The 24,695-nt window shown below is 38.6% G+C and overlaps 1 protein-coding gene across 1 annotated transcript in view; it reads left to right on the plus strand.

Moving 5' to 3' along the window:
- cps1 (carbamoyl-phosphate synthase 1, mitochondrial) overlaps positions 1-24,695 on the plus strand; it is a 58,236-nt gene that overhangs the window by 3,870 nt on the left and 29,671 nt on the right. The window contains exons 7-26 of the mRNA XM_063498209.1: positions 31-120; positions 731-859; positions 1,068-1,174; positions 1,322-1,463; positions 1,701-1,778; positions 2,589-2,687; positions 2,816-2,911; positions 4,557-4,746; positions 4,965-5,122; positions 5,373-5,501; positions 6,611-6,755; positions 9,220-9,430; positions 9,732-9,930; positions 10,020-10,196; positions 13,405-13,526; positions 17,894-18,035; positions 18,719-18,784; positions 19,353-19,416; positions 19,667-19,848; positions 22,581-22,775. Of these exons, the coding sequence (XP_063354279.1) occupies positions 31-120; positions 731-859; positions 1,068-1,174; positions 1,322-1,463; positions 1,701-1,778; positions 2,589-2,687; positions 2,816-2,911; positions 4,557-4,746; positions 4,965-5,122; positions 5,373-5,501; positions 6,611-6,755; positions 9,220-9,430; positions 9,732-9,930; positions 10,020-10,196; positions 13,405-13,526; positions 17,894-18,035; positions 18,719-18,784; positions 19,353-19,416; positions 19,667-19,848; positions 22,581-22,775 (2,721 nt within the window). The remainder of the gene's footprint in view (positions 1-30; positions 121-730; positions 860-1,067; positions 1,175-1,321; positions 1,464-1,700; positions 1,779-2,588; positions 2,688-2,815; positions 2,912-4,556; positions 4,747-4,964; positions 5,123-5,372; positions 5,502-6,610; positions 6,756-9,219; positions 9,431-9,731; positions 9,931-10,019; positions 10,197-13,404; positions 13,527-17,893; positions 18,036-18,718; positions 18,785-19,352; positions 19,417-19,666; positions 19,849-22,580; positions 22,776-24,695) is intronic.

The raw sequence follows: 24,695 nt of genomic DNA on the forward strand, positions 1-24,695 counted from the left end.
CTCTTCTTGTCGTGCCTCTATACTCACCAGGAAGTCAGAGTTTTTGGAAAAGGCAACCCAATTAAAGTGGTAGCTGTCGACTGTGGCATTAAACATAACATAATTCGACTGCTGGTTAAGGTGAGAGTTGCGTGAAACATCCTTGTTGGACTGTGTGCGTTCCATTTGGAGACCTTGTTTTTGTGACTTAGCCCCAAATGACCTTCTCTGCATAAACACAGAATAAAAAAGTCAGCGCTCTGTTACATGCTTTCTGCAACCTGACCTAGAAATTTTGAGAAAGTAAATCTGGGCCTAATGAGCTCCAGAAATGTAAAATTTGTTTGTGGCATGGAGATGGGTAAGAGAGTGGGTTTTCATCATGTTTGTACTCCAAGTTAATGACTTGTTGTGCTAACGGTGATATTGGCTTTTAATTGGTTATAACATTATATTCATTGATTTGCTCTTATTCGTTACACTCAGTGTTGACCCTTCTCTATGTTTTCTTTTTGTTCTATTTTTGCAGTATCATTATAATTTTTTAAATAACATTACATGTTTGGAGATTATAAACCATGAACGTCAGCTCTCATTATGACTTTATGTCCATTTGGTGTTGTCTGTAGTTATTTTTACAGCTAGGGGGATAAAATGAATGTCATCTTCTGCTACTTTGATTTTACATTCATTTGACATTTTAAGTATACCCAGAAGATTACAAAATAACTACATTTGTGTTTTTGTGCAGCGAGGTGCAGAAGTCCACCTAGTGCCGTGGGACCAGGACTTGCTTAGTCTAGACTATGATGGCCTGTTCATATCTAATGGACCAGGAGATCCATCTCTGGCCAAGACACTCATCAATAATGTGCACAAGGTAGGATGCTTCACAAATGTTTATGGGCACTGAGAGACTCGAGTATTGATTTATGGATTTGCAGGTTTAACAAAGAACTAAAATTGTTGCAGAGCTCTATATCTATACGTAATATTTAATATTTGGAATTATTTGTTTCAACAATTGCTTTTCATAACTGCGTTTATAGCTCAATCATTATTTCTGTAATAATATTTGTTTTGTGAAGGTGCTGGAGAGCGATCGTCCCCAGCCAGTATTTGGGATCTGTATGGGCAATCAGATCACTGCCCTGGCTGCAGGAGCCAAGTCATACAAACTACCTATGGGCAACAGGTGAACAATTTAACAGCCAATCATAAATATGACACAGCGTACTGTATATGCTCTACATTCAGATAAAGATTTCAGTCTAAAGTGTAACCTGTCCTACAGAAAATGTAATGAAATAGATGTGTTTTATTCATTTCTGTGGGTCCCCAGAGGCCAGAACCAGCCGGTGTTGAATGTGATGACAGGCCAGGCATTCATTACCGCACAGAACCACGGTTATGGCATAGACAGCGAGTCCCTGCCCCCAGGGTGGGGGCCGCTTTTCATCAACGCAAATGATGGCACCAATGAGGTTGATTTCAGTCTGTGTGAATATTCAGTCTTTAACAGGACATTTTTTTTTCTAGTCTTTGGCTATAAAAATAAATAAATAAATAATTCTTTTACAGTAATAACTAAAGCAAATACAGGGCTGTATGATGTTTACACTAATATTTTGGAAAGATGCATTTATTTTCGAAATGCTAACAGTATCTTTCATTTTTTAAATATATGCATAATTTCATGATTTTCATTTCACAATTTCCAGGGGATCATGCACAGCACTAAACCTGTTTTCACAGCCCAGTTTCACCCTGAGGCTAAGGGCGGTCCCACGGACACAGAGGTAATTAAAAACTTTGATGGTGCTGCATGAAGTACCTAAACACTATACTCCAGCTAATTAAAGTATATTCACAAAATGGAACTTGCGTAAAACTTTGAGCTCTATTCTAAAATAGTACTTGTGTAAATGTTGTGAATGGTTTGGAAAAGTGATGTGGTGTCTCGGTAGCAATAGTCAGTCAGACCTCAGAAGTCATCAGGTGCAGATCTTTTAACTGTTCTTAGAATCGGATCTAAGTAAGCTGAGGGTGATTTTAGTTACTGTGGTCCTGTTGTTTGGTGAAAAAAACTGCCTGCTCACCTAAGACCAGTTACATCTGTGCATACATTTAAAACCATAACCTTTTTATTGAAACAGGACTTCCTCAATAGGTTTTTCTTTGTTTGATTTTTTTAATGCTTTTTTAAATTTTATTTCAATGTCTTAAAGCATTGTAAACCAACACTATTTTTCTTTTTTACCTTCTGTGTTAAACAGATTGAGTTTGCATCCAATGAAATGATCTATATAAATAAAAATGCCATTGCCAATAAAAAAAGATAAATGTTGATCTAAAAACATACATTTTGACTTTAAACTTTTGCATTAGAAGATCATTTATTCAGCACGTTTTTCCCCATATCCCAAAGATCTGTCACTTTAGTTAAACTGAATTCAAATTCCATGTACATTTTAGCCAGAATTTAGCCTTTTGTTTTAACCAATATAGGGGTTTGGCTCCACAGCAATGAACAGAAGACCATTAAAAAACAATATTGTTAATATAATACTTAAACTGTGGTTATAAGGCTTTTTTTTCATCCCCCACAGTTTCTCTTTGATGTCTTTTTGTCCCTGATCAAAAAAGGAAAGAATATCAGCATAGCGTCAGTCATGCCCATAAAGCCCAGCATCCCTCCCAGGGCCCAGGTAGAGTATTTCACCCAGGTTAAGCAGGTTAACTTCAAATATTCTGAACATAAGACAATTTTATATCAGTCATTTAGTGGAACCTGCTGTTTAAGTGGTGCCAATCACATCTTTTTGTGTCGACTCAGGTTTCAAAGGTGCTTGTACTGGGTTCTGGTGGTCTCTCTATTGGACAGGCTGGTGAGTTTGACTACTCTGGATCTCAAGCCGTCAAGGCCATGAAGGTAAGAGCATCTGGATGAATGAATCATTTCTGTAGCCAATCAATAATACTTTAATATGGTTGTGAATGAAGGCACAGAAGTGTGTTTCATGTGACTTTATGTGTAAGAGTCGATGCAGACGTTTTTTTTTTTAAAGTCATATTATATTATATCTCTTGTCTAAACACTGGCAATGATCCAATTTGTCTGCATTTTAGTTCATGGACTTTTAAATGTGTCATTTATTCTGCTATACTGTTCTTATATCGGGTAGTTAAGATGCTGTAGCTTGTTTCATCATGGAGCCGGTGTTTGAGCTTGGCAGCTTTTTCCCTAATTACATGGAACACTGGGATTTTAGTTTATCTAATTAAGATCTAAAAATGCTGAGCAGGCCCAGTTGATTGTGATTTTTTTTTTTTTAATCAATATGGCAAGATGAGAATATTTAAATGATAATGAAAGATGGTTCATTATTTGGACACAGATGCAGGAGATTCACTAGCTAATACTGCTCAATGGGCTACTGTGACTAAACTTGCATTTGGATTCAGCTCTGTAAAAAAGGCAAATGTAAAAGGAGTTAGAATTTTTTTCATGGACGGAGCACATTTGGTGACTGCAATTCTTGTGCATTATAGTTGATATGCATTGAAAAAACAGTAAGTAAATCCACCTTAGATAACTGCGACTTTTTATAATTGTGTAGGGAACAACACTATAGTACTGCATAAACTGCTCACTTCAAGAAATAAAACCATATTTGAGGGTTTAGTGGATTTTTTTTAAAGAAAAGAACAGGCAGTGATCTACAGAGACGTGAAAACGGTTTATACCCAGATGAGTTCCGTGGAGGCCTGAGTGCTTGACCCCAACAATGAAAGCATTTGGTGCCACCGTGCTTATGCTGTGGGGGGGCGTTTTGTGGCATAGGTTAGCTCCACTTATCCACTACAGGGAATGGTCAATGCGAATGAAAACAAAGTTGTACTGAGTGACCCACTTTATCCTTGGATGTAACATTTTTATTGTTGTGTAAATACTCTCTTCTGTGATGACATAGGGCACAGCAATATGAATTTCATGCTGTGATATTTGCAGTCAGTAGATCTTAACCCAATTAAATGGCCGCAGGACATTTTGACCAACCTGTAAAAGGTCAGCCTGTAAAAGGAATATCTTTTAAAGGAATGGTTTTATTTCCCTCAGTAGCATTCCAGTGACTTGAAAAATAAATGCCACATTGCATTGATGCTGCTGTGCTGTGTCTTAGGTGTTGGCTTTTACTGTAATTTGTCACTATCTCTGGGCCCCATGTACCAATTTTTGAATGGACCTTTATGAAAAATAGAGGGAATTATTTTTTTATATATAACGTTTGGTAAAAAAATATAAATGACAGCAATATGACAATAATGATAAAATTAACGAGGACTGAATTCTATTTAGCATTTGAATTGGGGCACAGAGAATTGAGCAGAGCTGCTAATGTTGTTAGTAACACTTGTCTCTTGTATCTCACTTGTACCTGAGATATGTGACAGGCCTGGAAAACACTATAAAACATCTAAAATGTCAGACATGCTGTACATGATCTAAAAGTGACACTGAAGACTTTTTGTCATGGGTGAGTTTGCTTTTAATCATTTCCCTTGCGGTCATACAGGAGGAAAACCTGAAGACGGTGCTCATGAATCCAAACATAGCCTCCGTTCAGACCAATGAAGTGGGCTCCAAGCAGGCTGACTCAGTCTACTTCCTGCCTGTCACGCCAGAATTTGTAACTGAGGTCATCAAGACCGAGCGTCCAGACGGCATCCTGCTCTCGATGGGTGGACAAACTGCACTCAACTGTGGTAAGATGTGCACAGTTGCTTGCTTAGTACATGTAACTGACCAAAGGGAATGAAAAATGCAAATAATGTGTCCCTCTGAAATTCAATTCAAATGTTAATGCTGTTAGAAACCCCTCTTAAAAACCTTCTACTAAGTCTTCTATTATATCTTGTACCTTAAAAAGCATATATATATATCTTTTTTTGTGTTTAACCATGCATCTGTAATTTGTTTTCAGGGGTAGAATTATTCCAGCGTGGGATCTTGGACCAGTATGGGGTGAAAGTCCTTGGAACCCCTGTGGAGTCCATAATGGCAACAGAGGACAGGCAGCTTTTTGCTGACAAGCTAATGGAGATCAATGAGAAAATTGCACCTAGTATTGCTGTTGAGTCGGTAAGGACCCATGTCCAGTTGCCGAAAAAAGTGTTCTTGAGTGATACATTTGGTAACTACGTATAGAAGATACCAAAATATCCTGTCAGCTTGTGGTCTACCACTAGTTCCTTGATTCCAGCATTTTGTTAGCGTAAAAAAAAAAAAAAGTCATTGAAGTTACTTACTTAAATCAGAGGTCTTGTGTTTGTAATAGTTCTATAGTGGTTTAAAGCCCGTATCAACAGTTTTTGTTATGTGCATCCTTCAGGTGTCTGATGCATTACGAGCAGCAGAGCAGATAGGCTACCCGGTGATGTTGCGATCGGCCTATGCTCTGGGGGGTCTGGGCTCTGGTCTGTGTGCCAATAAAGAAAAGCTGGAGGAAACTGCCCAGAAGGTCAGAATAAGCAGACACTTATTAATAGCTAATGTTTTTTTCTCACTGGTCCTTTTTCCTCCTAGCATTTAAGCAAACATTCAAAATCTTTTGTCCAAATCAATCAAAACCATCAATCGGAGCATTTATACCTAGGCTTACCATGTTTTTTCCTCTTTTTATACCTTTTCTCGACTTTACAGCATGAACCTGCACAGAAATAATACCTTTTGAAATTGTTCAGATACATTTCTTTGGTTCTGTGCCAAGAAAGGAATAGTTTGCTGTTGCTAAGCAACATTCTTTTGTGCTCTTCCCCTTTTCAACATTATGTCTGACAGCTCAATTGGTTCTAATCTATGATCACAGGCTTCAAAATGAACCGCTTGTGCCAGACTGTGTTAGATTGGTGCGTGCTTGCTTTTTTTTTTTTTTACTCTTAATGTTTGTGCTCTTTTTAAGTATTTCTTTGAAGCTTACTTTAGTTATTTATTTATTTTTGGTTTCATTTGGAAGTTTCAATGGCAAGTGCATTGGTGCCAATTATACTCAGCAGCTGTTCACCTGGTTTGTATCAAGGACAGATCACCAAGACAAGAATGCAAAATAAAAACCCCAAGGTAGACAGTCCTTTAACCTGGTCTAACCTTGTCTGTTATCAAAAAGAGTTTGATAATTGTTTCGGTGCAAACTGTCCTAATAGATTACTACATTTAGTTTGATTCAACAAAGCATCTTAGCTATCGACAAACTAGAAGGACAGTTTGCACTGAAACAGTTCTAACCCTTATTTTGATAACTGACAAGGACAGACCGTGTATAGGGTACATTTATCGCATTCTGAAAAGCATCTTTTCTGTAGTCACTGTGATTTGGAAGTTTGCATTACAAAGATAAAACACTATAAAAAGACCAAAAATCCTTACTACACAAAACACATAGTTTAGTTTGATACATTTCAGTGTGGATATCCTGCATTTACTTCTACTGCATTTACTACTACTAACTACTTAAACTTACTTACCTATATATTAAAGTTTAAGTAAGTTTAAGTATTAATTTCTGTCCGCTTTGGATGGATGATTGTAGACACACACATCTAAATTGTTTAACCTGTTTACATATCATAGGCTCTGGCCATGAGCAATCAAATCCTCGTGGAAAAGTCTTTGCTTGGCTGGAAAGAGGTGGAATACGAGGTGGTACGAGACGTTGCTGATAACTGTGTCACCGTCTGCAACATGGAGAACTTCGATCCACTGGGCATCCACACAGGTAGGCACTAATCTGTGGCCCTTTTCAAACTATGAGAAGCTCTTTCTTATTATTATTGTGAAAATTTTGTATTTGTTCTGCTACATTTCATTAAGATCTGTATGTCTCTGTCTCATTCTCCATATCTTTGAGCACACTTCACCTGTCTTTTGAAGGTTTTTTTTAAATTTATTTTTTATTAAAGCTTCTGCAGAAGGATCATCATGCTCTGACACACAAAGTATTATGTGCAGGTCGATAAAGAACTGCACTCAGAGGTATTTACTGGTACTCCATTGGGAGCCAGCATAATAAGGACATACTGACCTTGAAGATGGACAGATACAAGAGCACACTGGTTGAAACTAACGACACAGTTGCTCCGTATTCACCTGGCATAAACGTAAAAAATTGACGTAATGACAAAAGAGAGATATTTGTTTCCCAGTCTTAGATTATTGATAAATAAAAAAACTAAAGATAATCACATTTCTGAGAGTGAACAAATTAGAAGTTAATTCAAGTTAAAGTTAGGTTGGTTGACTGTTTTCTCTGGCTTAGTTCAGAGCCGGGCTGAGATGAGTAGCAATCACTGGGTCTTCCCTTAGGGATTATGCAGTCTGCGGGCCTCAAATTATATTATTGTAGTCATTCAGGTAGTTTGGCACTCTAGCCAGATTTGATGGAGCAATGCTGGTCGGCAGCAAGCAGCTGTTGGTCACTGGATAATTTGTACGTATGCCTTTATTGGTTGTGATCCAATAAACTGAAGGTAAATGAACAATTTGACATACAGTGAGTTGTATAAAGGATAATATTTTAAATTTACTCTTGCTCACCAGCTCTCCCTTGTGCACGCTCTCTCTCTCACTCTCCCTAAGAGATCTTACCGACACATGTAGCTCAAATCAAAGCCTCTGAATTCTCATGGTTCAGTCACAGTTTATCTTAAAATAGTTATGCATGTCTTTGGAATTATAGCAACATAATTTTATTGTATTTTATGTTCATTTTCTTTTTACTCTTGGTAGTAATATATGGTAGTGTAAATTGGTAGTGATATACTGAAATGTATAAAGAATTGTAGGGACTGGCAGGATTACAGAAATATTAACCATTTTAATAGAAAAATTGTAAAATAAAATGATGATAATAATAATAATAACTCAATAAAGCCAATGCAGTCTGTCCACTTGTGGTATGCAGGTTTATGTTGGGTGCATAAGCAGATGTCTGTGTTTTTGCGCAGCTCTTTATTGACCTGCACATAATACTTTCGTGTCAGTTCACTGATCATTTGGGAATTTGTCACTTTGGGAATTTGGATCCTCCCAAATTCCACTGCAATTCAGATTTGTCACTTGAGATTATCCCAAGGCCAATCTTGTGGTGTGCTAGTTTATAAGATCAAGATGTTTTAGCCTTTCATTTTACCTTACCTTACTGAAGTGCAAGCAGTGTTCTTCACGCTGTCTGAGCTGTCACAGGAAGTCTGATTTTGATAACCTCTGTACATTTGCCTGTCATTTTTTTTTCCCACACTAGATTGTACAAATACCACACATTACATGGCTTTTTTTTTTCTGTGATTAGTGTGATTCAGACTCATTCTATGCATGGTAGTTCTGATTATTACTACTTTTTTTCCCCAATTATGATTCACTAATCTTCCTGTACTTTTTCTTTTTTTTTTCTCCTACCTCTTAAACATCACAGTCAGATTTTCCAGGTCCTCTGGCTGTTCCTTTCCATGTGGATCCATAATGTATACACACGTCCCAAACTAACAGAGTACTGGTGTTCTATAGATCATTGTATAGTTATGCTTATGCCATTAGATGCAAAACACGTGTGATTTACATTTTGCATGAGATGATGTATGATTGTAACTACAGGTGTGTAATTTGAATTGATTTAAAAAAAAAACACTCCCTTTGTCAATTCAGAAGTGATTGTCATTGGGAGGTGATACAATTTATTTGAATCATTGACACTGAAGTGAAAATGCATGGTGGTGCACTCATTTGTAGATGTTCTTTTGTCCTTGTCCTGTTTTGGTAGGAGACCACAGAGTATCAATATTTTGAGGAAAAAAGTGTTGGGTTTGAGTTCTGCTCTTATTGCCAGCATTAAAGCTGGTTTAAGTGCTTCTCACAAAGTCCATTGTATAAACAGGCAAACAGGTGTGTTTTCAATTTAAAGACACACTTTTTTGTGGTCTCATTGCTTTTTTGTTTTCCTCTAAAAATGGATAAGAAAAACATGAGATGACAGTAAATAATTTTTACAGGCTCTAATGTTTTAAAATTATTGTATGTAAAAGTTTCTCTAATTAAAACAAAAAACGCTACAACCACTCCATGGCTTTTAAGTGACACGTTTACTTTTTCTGTCACTTTCACTTAACTAAAGCCAAATATATTTTTTATTATTCTTTAAAGCCAATCTTAGTCTGAACAACTTGTGAACAACACTTCTTTTACAGGTGACTCCATTGTGGTGGCACCAAGCCAGACATTATCCAATGAGGAGTACCATATGCTCCGTGAAACTGCCATCAAGGTGGTACGTCACCTTGGCATTGTTGGCGAATGCAACATCCAGTATGCCTTACACCCATCTTCTTTGGAGTACTGCATTATTGAGGTGAATGCACGGCTATCGAGAAGCTCAGCTCTGGCATCCAAAGCAACTGGGTAAGTTGACACCTGAAACAGGCTCTTTTAAGGCAGAGTTATGAACTCATGTGGCAGAATGTAAAGTTTACAAATAAAAATGCACGTTAACACATCAAGAAATCTTAGATATTTACGTATGACAGACTATTGAGGTAATAAAACATTAATTTTACACTGTACTCACTTTTTAACCTTTTTTTTTTTTTTTTTTTTTTTTTTTTTTTTGGGAAACAAAAAAGATGTTTTATAAAATATTCTTGCACTTTTGCCCATCGTTATTTGATTTTGGTCTCCCTGCACTCCGGTCCTGGTTTCACAGTTACCCCTTGGCATTTGTGGCTGCTAAGCTGGCTCTGGGAATCCCCCTGCCTGAGATCAGGAATGCTGTATCAGAGAAGACCACAGCCTGCTTTGAGCCCAGTTTAGACTACATCGTCACCAAGATTCCTCGCTGGGACCTCGACCGCTTTCACGGCATGTCTCGTGAAATAGGCAGTGCCATGAAGAGTGTAGGAGAGGTGGGGCTAAACATTTAACCGCTCACTCATTTACTCAGTGTTCCAACAAGCCTATTATTCCATCGTGTGTTTTCCTCCTTTGCATCCAGGTGATGGCAATAGGCCGTACGTTTGAGGAGAGTATGCAGAAGGCCTTAAGGATGTGTCATCCATCAGTAGATGGCTTTGTGCCCCGGCTGCCACTCAAGAAGCCGTGGTCCAACACCCACGATCTAGAACAGGAGCTGGCTGTGCCCTCCAGCACCCGCATCTTCTCCCTCGCCAAGGTACAATTATTCTTCATTACATTAACAATAAATTACACTCACTATAGTTTGCTCATTAAAATCACATTTTGTAGTGTTGCTGAAAAAAAAGTCCCTGCATGCCTAGCTATGAATGCTTAATCCTGTGGCTGTACTCGTCATTTAAATTTCGATTCAGTTAAACAGAGCTGACAGTATGGCTCTTCAAATATATTCCAGAGAGAGGAAAGATGAATCGCGCAAACATATACTGCTGTGTGTCTGTAGCTTTCCTCATAGAAGCAGATGAAGGTGAGACAGCACTTATAGGCACAGGGTCGAGCTTTATTTTTCCGGCACAAAGATCTTACAAGGTGAAAAACATCTATGGCTCCAGCATATGAACATGCTTTTCATCAGCGGCAGGGAGGAGAGCTGAATAAGGTCGTGTCAGTGTCGAGACCTCTGACTGTGTGAGCTTTGTGTGCCGACGGTGTCGATGGATCAATTTCCTTAAGTATTGAATGAGATCATTGAGGTGGTGACAGCATCAGGGATTGATGATCCACATTTTATCTCTAGTCTGTTACATGAGTCTGTAATGCTGCGGGGTGGTCAGCATAGCTACTGTCACTCAAAGCTAAACTGCCTGCTATCCACGTGATCTCAGACTGTTGGAAGCTCAAACAGTTTGAATAGTTTTAGTTTTACACCTGTACATCTTTGGGCCATTTACTTTGTTGTGTGTAAAGCAAAAAACAAATTGCATCAACTGTAAGAGACTTACAGCCAGATGTAAAGGTGCAAGATATGACACGACACGACACATCGCAACACAACACAGTAACTTAACTTAGTAATACAATGAAGAATAAGTGTATGTGTATTGCACACTGTTATTATTGCAAATTAATTATTATTGCACCTTGTTTTTTTTCTAAATATAAATATTATTATTGTTGTTGTTGTTGTTGTTAACCCAGCCAAAAAAGGTTCAGGGAGGTAGCCAATCAGGTCAGCTGTTAGCACTGATTAGGGCTATTGCCCTGTTGTAAAAGCTGTCCTTTAGTCTGTTTGTCCGGGACCTCAGCACCCTGAATCTCTTGCCAGATGGCAGCAGCTTAAACACCCAGTGTCCTGGGTATGCACAGTCCTGTAGGATGCTGCGTGCCCTCTTGAGACAGCGAGTGCTGTACAGGTCCTTCGGGAAGGGAAGAGGATGCCTAATGATTTTTTTGGGCCATATTAATGACCTTCTGGACTGCCTGTCTGTGTGCCGTAGTGCAGCTGGAGAACCACACAGATGTAGTATGTCAGCACACTTTCAATGGAGCAGTGGTAGAAGAAGCTCAGCAGCTCCTTCTTCAGGTCCATTTTTCTGAGGATTCTCAGAAAGTGGACACGCTGTCGGGCTTTCTTCAAAACCACAGAGGTGTTTGAACTCCATTGGAGGTCTGGGTCTATGTGCACACCCAGGAACTTGAAACTGGAGACCCTTTCCACACACTCCCCATTGATGCTGACAGGCTGCAGCTCAGACTTCCACCTTCTAAAGTCAACTACCAGTTCTTTTGTCTTGGTGGTATTGAGGTCCAGGTTGTTGTCTACACACCAGTCTGACAGCCTCTGAACCTCAGCTCCGTACGCCGTCTTGTCTCCCCCAGAGATGAGCCCCACCACAGTGGTATCATCTGCAGACTTAATGATTGCATTGTCTGGGTGCGAACTAACACAGTCATGTGTGTACAGAGTGTACAGTAGGGGACTCAGTACACAGCCTTGTGAAGAGCCGGTGTTAAGGCTGATGTGTAAGGGCTGAGGAAGGATGAGGCCCCACTCTAACTCTCTGTACACGGTCTGAAAGGACGTCTCTGATCCAGCAGCAGGTGGCAGAAGGAAGTCCAATATCCAGCAGTTTAACTATTAGTCTGTCCGGGAGTATCGTATTGAAAGCAGAGCTAAAGTCAACAAAGAGCAGCCTGTTGTAACACCCCTGTTGTTCCAGGTGAGAGATGGTGGTGTGGAGTGTTGTAGCAATGGCATCTTCAGTTGATCTGTTAGCTCTGTATGCGACCTGGAGCGGGTCGAGTGTGGGTGGCAGGCAGGACACGATGTGACGTCGGACCAGTTTCTCGAAGCACTTCATTATAACAGGTGTGAGAGCAACTGGTCGGTAGCTGTTGAGGCTGCAATGTAATTTGCCAAATGTTTACCATTTAACATTATCCAATACGACAATGCTACAATTGACAATTGAAAAATTGGGTTAATGTTTATACACCTTTTTCCCAAAAAAGTTGTGGTACTATAAAATGTAAATTAAAAACTAAATGCAAAGATTTGTACCTTCAGTCCCTATATGTAGTTGAAAATGGGTTAAGGACAACATATTACTATAAACATGTTACAGAAAGGTGGGTTTTTTTTTGGGGGGGGGGGGGTTGACCACACATCAACTTTCGGGTGAGCAGTTCTCAGTGCTTCACTGCAAATGTAATATAACTATACTTTTGTTATTCCTTAGTATTTTTGTCTGCATGCACAAATGTAACAACAGAAAACATTTTCTTTTTTCTACTTTTGGCATCCTTGCTTTACGATGTACTACATTCAAGTACGTATAGGGTATAGATGACTTTCCAGCCTACATAAATTTTGCAAGGCATCCCAGCCTGTTTTGGAAACGACTATATCGGTCTGCTCTTTGTAGGTATTTCTCATGGTTGATAACCTGGTGCACCAGATGGTTTGTTACAGATAACCTTGGACTTTCTGGCAAGTTGTCCTTGGAAACTGTTTGTATGTGTGCGCAGATTTTTAAGATTTATTTTTTGGCTTTTTGCATTTATTAGGTAGTGACAGTTGGAAGACAGGAAGGTAGGAAGAGCGAGAGGGGGACGACATGCTGTAAATGGCCTGGGGCACTGCTGTGAATAAAAAGCCTTCAGTACAAGGAGCTTGCACACTATCAGCCTGACACTTTAGACACTTTATTTCAGATAAAATACTTATTTTTCTTTTAGATAAAATGTTGCAATAATACGCTGTATTGTTCATGCACTTGATTTACTTATAATACACTAGAGATCACTGGGTTATTGGTTGCGTGGTTTTTCTCATGAGCAGCCTATCACAGAATAAAATCAAATTTTAAAACTCTGACCAATTAAACACGTCCGAGTTTCATAATACTCTTAACAATGGAAGATCATGATGATCCCGTTCTTTGTTTCTTGATTTTACTTCTCAGGCCCTCTACAGTGGCATGATGAGTGTTGATCAGATCCACCAGCTGACAGCCATAGATAAGTGGTTCCTCCACAAACTTCATGGAATAACAAAAGTGGAGCAACATCTTGCAAACTACAACAGGTAAAGCATGCAGAGTGTTTATTCGAGTAACTTGAACTTACTTAAATAGATATGTACATTTAAAAAAAAAAAAAAAAAAAAAAAGTAGATGTGCCGTCTGTTTGTTTATGGGTGTGGATAGAAACATGAAAAACGGTGCCCACAAATTAGATAAGCCCCAGTCTCTTCACGTCTCGGTGTCTGTCTCTTTCATTCTTTCTCAGGATTCTCAGGATTCCTCGCAACTACCTTTCTCCCCCTCTTTCTCTCTCTTTCCTGTCTCTCTGCCCTCCAGCTCTTACCTGGACAGCGCAAATCCAAGCCTCTGTGAATTATCATTGCTCAGCTACAGGTTACCTGCTGCTTTCTTCCAACTCTGCTGTTTAATTATTAATGGCTGGCCGTTTGGTGGGCACCCACTGCTACAGGCTGACACACGGAGTGTTGTTGTAGTTTTCACTTCTTCTGGAGCAGGGGACATGGGGATGGGCATAAAATGTTAGTCTGCTGCCAGACTGATGGAGTATGGTGCTGAGCACGGGTGGGCCTCATGCTCTGCTGCTCAGCAGTCTTTGTGTGCGTAAGATTTTTTTCCTCTAGACTGAAAGGTAATTATAATAAAATCGCGAGGAAAAAATATAATACAACATATTTTAATCCTTATTTGTACACTGCATCACACACTGTACGCTCTCTTATTTGGTCAGCTGGCTTAGTGAAAAAAGACGCACTGGCTGCATAATGTAACTCTGCAGTCCTCTAAGAAGGAGTCGGGTTCAGACATTATGCATTATATGCTTTTATGCAAAGGTGTTAACATTTCCAAAGAAAGCTTACTTTTGACGATTTGTTCTATTTTTCCAAAGTTGTTTGCACAAAAGTCAATATGAATATAGTATTGAGTCTTTTTTTTTTATTGGTACTTGCATTTCTATAAATTAAAATTGCATCATGCTGCCGTGGATACCTGGGTATAGATAAACCACAGACAGTGCCTAGCAATTTAATGATTTATGCACACAAATGTAAATGTAATAATTTAAAAGTTTAAACTTCAAGGGAAAGTGAGTTGGAAAACATATTGTGTGTTCATGTGTCTTTGCAATATGTCAGAATACATGGCACCTTTCTATTCACACATAGCCGCAATGGCTCCAGGCAAATATATGGTGGAGTGTTTTATTTGTGCACAATGGTCTATTCACATAGGTTCATGGCATGCGAGGGGCTTTCTTCATTCTTTAAACTGCTTTTCCAGACAAAATTGCTCACAACACAGCCAAGCTTTGGGATCAAATGTCTTTCCTTTGATTCTGACTTGCCGCTCCCCTTTCTTGGGTTTGTTATTTCTCAGCAAAGCCACGTGCAGTGGGAGTTAAAACACACTTGACATTTCCAATATTGTTACGCTATAAGGTTATAAATAATTCAGATAAGGAGCAGAGAGAAAAGGCAGTGGTTTACCAGGAAAATAGAATCCCTTATTGTCTCTACCTTGAGTTAAAGAAATACTGCTACATTTGCTTGTTGCTTTGTTTGTGGGAGTTGGATGATAAAGTCAATATCAACTTTATGACAGCATATTCATCTGTTCAGTTTAACTCATTACTGAATCAGGAATCAAGTTTGCATACCTCCTAAAAAGAATACTTTCAACACTTACAATGTGGTGTTTTTATATTATGTTTTTTTTAATGTGTGGAATGTTGTATTGTTTTAAGAATGTTTAATATTTTATCATGCACTGGAGCGGTTTTACCTACCACCTCCTCTGTGATTTAGTAATGTTGCAATTGTAGTACATGTTTTAGATTGTTTTTTAGCTGGCTAGAAAATTCAATACAACATGTAAACAAAACAAATTTAAAAGGGCCATTTTTCCTTGAGTACTTACTAATAACAGAATCCATCACACTGCCTCAGATCTTGTGATAAGCTAACAGTCGTGGTAAAAAAGTTCATTCTCTTTAAATTCTAAGGTTTTATGTGTCAGGACATAATTAGAATTAATTCTTCCCGGACAGTTTTTAAAATTGGGTAAATGCAACCGCAGATGAAATACAAATCCAAAAAGAAACTTATGAAGAAAATACTGAATAATACTAAATATATTACTTTGCCATTGCACATGATTATTGATCATCATCAGGTGTGGCTGAATCTATGAAGTTTATAGTTTATAAAACTATAAATAAAACAGTTTATAAAACCTGTGGACAAACCTGTATGAAAGCAGTTTGCAGGTCTGGACCATTCAGGTGTGTGTTAACAAGGACGAAAGACATCAGCAATGATGTGAAAGAGTCACCTTTTGCTGCCCATCAATCTGGGAAGGGTTACGTGGCTGTTTGACATTCATTTTCTTACAGTGAGAAAGATTATTCACAAGTGGAAAACTATTTCAGCAACCCCCCCCCCCCCCCCCCCCCCAAAAAAAAAAAAAACAGTGGAGTGGACGTACTAGCAAATTCAAAGGTCAGACCGTGCAATGCTCAGAAAAACCGGAAAATACCCAAGAGCTGCATCTTAAGACTCTATGGGCCTCATTTAGCATGCTAAATGTTAAAGTTCATGACAGTACAATTAGGGAAAAAAAAAACTGAACAAGTATGGCTTTTTAGGGAGGGTTGCCAGGGGAAAGCCTCTTCTTTAAGTTTGCATGTAAACACACCACAAGACAAGGAACAATGTCCTTTTAGGAAATGAAACCAAAATGGAGATGTTTGTCTATAATGCACAGCACCACATGCAGAGAAAACAAAAAACAGCATATTGGTATAAACTACTCATACCGGCTGTCAAGCGTAGTGGTGGGGGGCTGGTGATTAAGGTTTGTTTTGGAGCCACAGGACCTGGACATCCACGAGCACCTTTGTATACCAAAGTATTCTAGAGTCAATTATGACATCTATCGGACAGCTAAAGCTTGTATGAAACTGGTCATGCAAGAGAACAAGTTTGCCAAGCACACTTGCATATTTACAGAATGGCTGAAAAAGAAAAGGGTCGAGGTGTTATAATGGCCCAGATTCAACACTCAACCTGACTTAAATGGTGTTGGGGGACTTTAAGAGAGCTGTGCATAAACAAATACCCAAAAGCCCCTATGAACTGAAGTAACATGGTAAAGATGATGTGAGAGGAGAATGACGGAACTGACCACATCTTCCAAACTTTAACACTTCACACACTTTAATATGGTTGTTGCTTCTGTAACACTAGACTGCAGCTTTCCAGCCGTCATGCACACAAAAAAACAACAACACAGTCAAGACCTAGTTTAGTTTTTTAATTCAGGTACGGCGTGATTGCTCATGCCGTTCAGGTGTGTCTGCCTTCCCCGCAGCCGCGCCACAGACCACACCCCACCACAGATGAGTGGGCCAAAGTTTCTGCACAATGATGTGAGAGACTAGCAGTCACACAGAAAATGATTACTGACAGTTATTTCTGCTGAAGTTGGCTCTACAAACTATTGAAGCACGAGGTGTACTTATTATTTCTTATTCCTTCCCCCCCCCTGAATTTTGGTTTAGTGTTTGTCTAAAAAAATTCAAAAAAACATATTGTAATGTGTCATGATTTCACACATCTCAGGTTGCCTTTACCTCATCTTTAAGACCTGATATGGACTAAAGAGAATTTTTATGTCTTAATGTGTAAAACATTGTTATTGACAGACTATATACTGTTTTACCATCACAATAGGTAGTATGCCAACTGATATAAATTCTTTGATCAAAATCATTTTAAAAGGGAATTATTATTAAAGAGGATTTATTATATCAATAGAAAATTGATATGCAGACTATCAGTGCAAGTAAATTGTGCAAGGTATGGTATCACTTAATAAGTAAAAATGTAAATAGACAAAGGAATAAAAAGGATGTCTTATTCCTTTCTCAGACATCACTCTACGTGTTGTATTCCTGATTGTGACTTTTCTGCACACACAAACCACATACTCGCCTTACCACGATTCAGAATTCACCTTCCGATTCCCAACTTTATTCCCACTGCTATTTATCTGTGTAACCTTACAGCTCACATGGAAGTTTTATTGATTCAAATGGGTTTTAAATGGCTGCACTTGCCAGCCTAATGCTCCCACAACTTTGCACCTTGTTTGTCAATTTGTTATTGATTGCTCTGAGGTGGACTCTTCCCTGTGGTCTCCGCTGTTGGGTAAGTGAGCTAGTCATGACCCACTTACTGGATTCACCTTCTTATTTCTATGGTTCTATGGACGTTTTCCTCTTTTTCTCATACTAATGTCTGGCATTTGCAGGGATTCATGTTTAAAATGCATCAAACTGTGGACAGTCTTTAAGATTCAGAATGGTTAGCAAAATTGCCTAATTACCACTGCTGATTATCTTTTCCCACAGTGGCACAGTCCCCAAGGGGATGTTGCTAAAGGCCAAGCAGGACGGCTTCTCAGACCGGCAGGTTGGTCAGATTCTAGGCTGCAATGAGGGAGTAGCAAGAGAGCTGAGGCTCAATTATGGCATCAGACCTTGGGTCAAACAGGTGAGCATTACTGGGCTGATCCTTTTAGTAGAGACCAGATGGGCTCAGATAACTGACTCTGGCTAATCGATATACACACACCTCAACAGAAAAGTATCCTCTGGCTACAAATATATTTAAAAGGGAAGCATAAAAAATGCATATAGCGAGAGAGTCAATAAAGTTGTCTTTGCATCTCAGTCTGTATTGACATGTCCTTTGTCCAAATTGTATTTCTTGAAGCAGGTGACTAAATTATTAGCATCTGCAAATCCAATTCACCAGCGTGGCATGAAATCTGTTTTTTACAGGGCTGGGACAACAGCAGAGTTCATAAGCGTAAAGGGATGAAGCTATATCAGCTTCAGAGGCTAACTTTTTAGCAGTCCAAATTTATTTTTATTCAATACATCATTTGATTAATAATACAGCCAGTACATGTTCTGTCTTTAACCACATACTGAAGTTAATACACATGATAATCTTCTGCAAAGTGAATGTACTGAGCAGTTGCTTAATTTCTTTTTTCTGGAGAGAGTCTGCATGCTCTCCAAATGCTTAAACTGGTTTACTCCCATTTCGGCCATTATGATTACATTGTAGAGTAGTAGTTGAGAGTGATCTTCTTTTTTTTTTTCTTCTTCTTTTTTTTTTTTTTTAAATTAAATGCCCCATTTTTAACATTCTGTTTTCTCTCATCTTAGATTGACACTTTGGCAGCAGAGTACCCAGCAATGACCAACTACCTGTATTGTACTTACCACGGTCAGGTATGTTGTCTCGGAAAGACAAAGGCGTTTGTAAATATACAATTATTGAATGTATAAAATTGAATTACTGTATCTCTTACTATGTGATGCACACAGTTTGTTTGTTTGCCTACAAACTTTTTCACTATCAGGAGTTGAATAGACAAAATGAACACACAGGAACATCTTAGGCCCGTGAAGGTTCTTATCTAAATCTGATATTATGATGTCATCATGTGGCCTGGTAGGCATCTACAAATGGGCTAAAATTACCCATTTGTAGCATTTATCCACCTTGAACACTTTGTAAAAGCACATCATTTTAATTTGAATTTTAAATCCACAAAAATATATAATTATATCACTCGGTTGCCTAGCATCAACCTAACAATAGAGTAAAATCACAGTCCAAACAATACTGTAGCATGAGCAAACACTAGTATATTTACTAGTAAATGCTCATATTAATCCACTGGCTAACTTTCTTATTTGTTTTGAGAAGACAATGAAAGAAAATTTGGCAGCAAAATAAGGCTAAAACATGGTTTATGTATGCAAGAGTCTATCGTTGATTTGTCTGCTTCACTAGGAGCATGATCTGGACTTTAAAGACCAGGGAATTATGGTTCTTGGTTGTGGACCCTACCACATAGGTGAGTGTAATAATAAACAGTTTGTTTATTTATTTATTTATTGCAATATGTGATGATAAAAATAGCACTATTACTTATAAGATGTACATTTTTCATTATTTCTCTTGTGTCTAGTGTTTTTTACCCAGAAGGGATATAACTGAAACTTGCTGCATTTTGTTTCAAGTTAAAACTTTGTAGGATGAAATTAATTTTGAAATTGTGATCTTCCTTTGATGGCCAACCTATTTATCAACTATTTGACCACCAGGCAGCAGTGTTGAGTTTGACTGGTGTGCGGTGTCCAGCATCAGAGCCTTGAGACAAATGGGCAAGAAGACGGTTGTAGTAAACCACAACCCAGAGACGGTCAGCACAGACTTCGATGAGTGTGATCGCCTTTACTTTGAAGAGCTGACCCTGGAACGCATTCTGGATATCACCCAGCAGGAGGTTAAAACACTACCGAACACGTGACTTTTTTCATTTGTGGAAATTCAGACAAAATACACATATTTCTCTACTTTTTGTAAACGAACAAATATTTTAATGCAATACAATTAAGACACTGTCCAAACCAAACATACTACAACTTTAAATGTTGAATTACTGTATATATCAAAGATAAATGTACTGCCCTGCTTTGATCTAAAACTCTAAGCCTATCACAGCTCAGAGTGTTGAGGCAGTAGACCCTGGGCAGGTCACCAATATGTTAAAGGGTTTTGTCAATGAAAACGATTATATTCATATGTAAACTGTGGAATCCGATTTAAATATTGCATTGCAACCAATTTAAATTTCCCATAAACAGAGTTATATTGATTAAGTACATAATGCATATTTATTAAAGAAATCAATCTTGACAGCTATATCAAAGGCAGAGTGCACTTGTGGACTTAAATGTTTGCCCGATAATACTGGCAAGTAGATTTATAATCCGAGACCAGCACTCAAGCGCTTATATAATGGCATAATAACTTCTCTGCACTGCTGAAGAATAATTCTTTATTGAAAAATATATAGAAATCAAACATTAGCAGCGTGACTGTGACTTATTACCATGGACTACCCACAGAGTAGATCGCCGCAGTGTTGGGGGAAAAATACCTTCTCTGCTCAGAGTGGCATGGATGAAACATAACCACCACTGTCTGAATTTTCTCTTATTCTTATATATGAATTCAGAAAACAGTTAAGCAAGCAGCTTTGTCACTCTTTATGTGTCACACCAATTTTTGCCTCAAAAACCAGCTTAACATAACTCTTTTAAATTGAATTGGCAGTGAATGGACATTTCGCGTTTGTAGTTTTGCGTGGGTTGTTTTTTAATATATATATTTCTAATATTTTTTAAGCATTTCTAGTATGTTTTTATATTTCTAATATATCTGTTTCTGCTTTTGGTTTACATAATGCAACACTGCATAATGAAGAAGTTTTTTTTAATTGTTATTTCTGGATTTATTGGCTGATCTATGATCCTACTCTTACTCATGACTAGAAGATGTGGGCAGTAACTGGAAAAAAATAAGATGGGTCATACAAGTGGTAGAGCTCGAGTTAAGGTGTGATGCTAGGTCTTTTAGGAACCTGATCAGAGATGCTGCTGTTCCACATTACAAGGAGGAGCTGAGGTGGATTGAGAATCAGGACTAGGAAATCTTATCGGAACCCACGTAGGTGATGTGTTTCAAGCATGCCTTACCATCAATAAACCCTAGGGCAGTCTGAGGACACTATGGACTAACTTGGCCCTGGCATCTCCCAAAATGAGCTAGAAGCACTGGCTAGGCAGGGGGAGATTTTTGGGAGCTCTGCATAGACTCTTGCCCCTGCAACCTGGACATGGAGAAGTGGTAAATGGTTGTTGGATTGATGATTTTATGAACAAAAACAAATGAACAGTGTATTGTACACTTTTATAAATAAATTATTTGACAGTTAGCATTCTAAATGTAGCTCACTTCCATCTCCATATTTTCATACTTGGAGTAAAAGTACTTTGCACGATTCTTAACTTTATATATCTTACTCTGAGCCTTATACAGCCCCTCAGCTCATCTTGTCTGAAATGAGCCATTTTGGCTCCCATTTAAGCCAACGTTCTTCTGGTTCATTGCCCTTTTGCAAACAAACAATTTGAACAACAGGTGGACAGGGTTACTGTGTCCCTAGCAAGAGCGATGCGCCCTCCGCCAGAGCGATGTGCCTGAGAAGCCCATATTAAGGATGTCCCGACTCTTTGATGTCATAAAAACTCAAAAGTAGGAAAGGGAAAAACTGCTTGAAAACTTTTGGCTCACAGACCGGCCTCTTCATTTGGCCGTGTGTAATGAGGAAAAGCATAATGGGTCCCCTTTAAGGTTACTGGAAGAACTGAAATGTGATTTTACATATAATGATGCATTGTTTTTGTTTTATTTTGCAATTAATTGTGTGTGTGTGTGTGTGTGTGTGTGTGTGTGTGTGTGTGGCGTCAGGTGTCTCAGATGTTGTCAAAGAATATTCAAGGGCAACGTTTCCCTGCTATTTTCTGTGCATAGGTTTGTTGGCGCCTGTGTATTTATGTTGTGTTCTGTGTTTGTATACTTACGTCCGCTGACTTTCCCTTGCAGAGGAAATGTAATCCAGTTAAAGTTGCGATGGGATCAGAGTGTGATTAAGTGTTTGTTTGTTCAGGGAGATAGCATTACCATCAATCCCTCTCTCGCAGCTACAGTTTGTATATGTGTGTGTGATAAATATGGCATTAGAGCATGGAGATAAACCCTGGACAGGAGCAGGAGAGCAAGGCCATGAATAATGAAGAGATACAACCTGGCATTGCCATGGAAACAGCATCCCCCCTTGGATCAGCTAGACAGGAAAAGGGGCTGCACGCTGTTATTAAAAGAAGCGCGTACGCACGCACACACACACTCACACATACATCTTCCCTGGCGATAACTAAACCCATGGCACGACCAAGATCAACTCTTTGTGCTTGTCTCATATTTTCACTGTGATCAGAGGTCAGAATAATTGAAAGTGGTTTCAGAATGTAGATCTTGGCTTATAGGCAGGGTTTCCCTCATCCCGTCTTTTCTCCCCTCTTCCTCTTCCTCTTCTTGTTTTAGTATTCTAGTTGATTTAGTGTCTGCTCTATCTTTTGCATTCTTCTTATTCTATTTACTCCTCTCCAGGGTTGCTCTGGCTGCATCGTATCAGTGGGAGGTCAGATTCCTAACAACTTAGCCGTCCCCTTGCACATGAGTGGGGTGAGGATTCTCGGGACGAGCCCCCTGCAGATCGACCGAGCTGAAGAGCGCTCTGTCTTCTCCAGTATCCTGGATGACCTCGAGGTTGCCCAAGCCCCATGGAGGGCCCTGAGCTCCCTGGTGAGAGGAAACCCACAAATTCTGAATTATTGATGTGACAAAGTTATATAGTAGTACAATGCTGGGATGCAGATTTTTCTCAGCAAACTCTCTACCTGTGGCCCAAGGATCAGTATTATATCATTAATTATTTCTGATAAGGGAAAAAAAAATCAAAATGTATTGAAAGAGGTTTTAATTTTGAGTTGGTGCTTATATATGAGACTTGCCCTAAAACATAATGGCACTTCAAATACTAGTTAGCATTCTCAACTTCTTTTTTTCCCCCTTCAGTTTGTGTGGTACATGCTTTCTCTTATATACACCATCACAAAATGCAAGAGTGACATTTGCGAGTTGTCACTGCAGTTAACAATTTTGAGGCAAAGATGTGCCACTTTTTAAGGCAATATTTTGAGTCAAAGCATGTAAAGACAATTACTTGTATACAATGCTATTTATTATAGCTCTGCTGTGGAAAGTGTGTTAATATTGCAGCCATTTAAAAAGTTTTCAGAGTCAAAACCTGGTGTAAAACAGTTCCTGGAGAAACTGTAACAAAATTTTGCTTGTCAGCTGAGGCAGAGAACATAAAGTGATTGGAAATGTTATTTTGACAAGGTTCAGCCAAGTGATGTCTGCTCAGCTATGGCATCTGTATATTTTCTTTTAGAGTTTTGCTTCGTTTCTATAAGACGATCTTGATGGTTTACAGGGAACTCCTTTTATGAATATCAATCATACTGTTTGGATGAGAAATTTTGAAACTACGAAAAATATTAAGATCATCAAACCCCACACAGATTTTACTGATGCACATATTTGACCTTGGAAATACCTTTTTTCTGATTTTTCAATTAGCATTATTTTTCATATTTAGAAAGAATTTTCTACACACATGCTTATTATTTCTAAAATATATTCCTTACAAAGGTACTATTCACTACTACGTGCATGTCTTTTTTTTAGTCTTTTTCTTGTATTTGGCTGGCTATACTCACTCCTGGCTCCATCTGAATGAAACACTGGCAGACTGCTCTGTGGAACATGCGGAGCACTGTGGAAATATGTCTGCAGTCGGTGCTAAAATGTCTCTTCCATTACCTTTGCTCTTGTATTCAGTTACCACTGAGGAGTGATTATCTAGTTCACACACACAGATAGAGTTCCTTCTCTCCAAGGTTTGCGTATATTCTATATTCATGCCAGTCTTTGAGAAACGGTATGTTTTTAATTGGCTGGAATAACTCCAGGAGAGCCTCAGGGAGATGGTTCTTGCGTCTCTGGGAAGCTATTTTCTGTTTGGTAAATGGTACTTCACCTGGTGAGTGAACAGTGGGTAATGATAGAGAGAAAAAGACCAGACATGCGGTGAAACAGAATAGAGAGAGAACGATGATGATAATGATGATGATGAGGAGGAGGACATTCAGCCTTGCTTTCGCTTCTAGACTCTGTCCACAACTCCTACAATTTCTTCTTTCACTCTTTTCATGACAGAGGGGGGGTTCAAAAGGGAGATGAATGTAAGCCCCATGCTTTTTCACTCTTGGAGCATTTATCTTCTCCCTTGTACTTGCTTGATTTGTTCTGTTCTTCGCAGATATGGGAGTACACCCTTTGTTCATGAGACCCTAGTATAATGTGTGTTTTTGAACTGAGAAAAGGTAAAACAGGGGCTTGCTGTATAAAAGATTTAAGAGGATGAGCACAAGAATTCCTTCTTTTGATATTTAGTCTTTTATCTGAAGTGTCTGTAATCAATAAGCTTTCTAATAATAATAATAATAATAATAATAATAATAATAATAATAATAACAATAACAATAACAACAACAACAACAACAACAACAACAACAACAACAACAACATAGTAATTACACAAGACAGCTGAATCTAGGTATTATTAAATGTACTTTGATACTCTGGTTAAACTGTCAT

This window comes from Pelmatolapia mariae, linkage group LG16_19 (genome assembly GCF_036321145.2).
Source record: "Pelmatolapia mariae isolate MD_Pm_ZW linkage group LG16_19, Pm_UMD_F_2, whole genome shotgun sequence".
In the NCBI taxonomy this organism is placed as follows: Eukaryota; Metazoa; Chordata; class Actinopteri; order Cichliformes; family Cichlidae; genus Pelmatolapia; species Pelmatolapia mariae.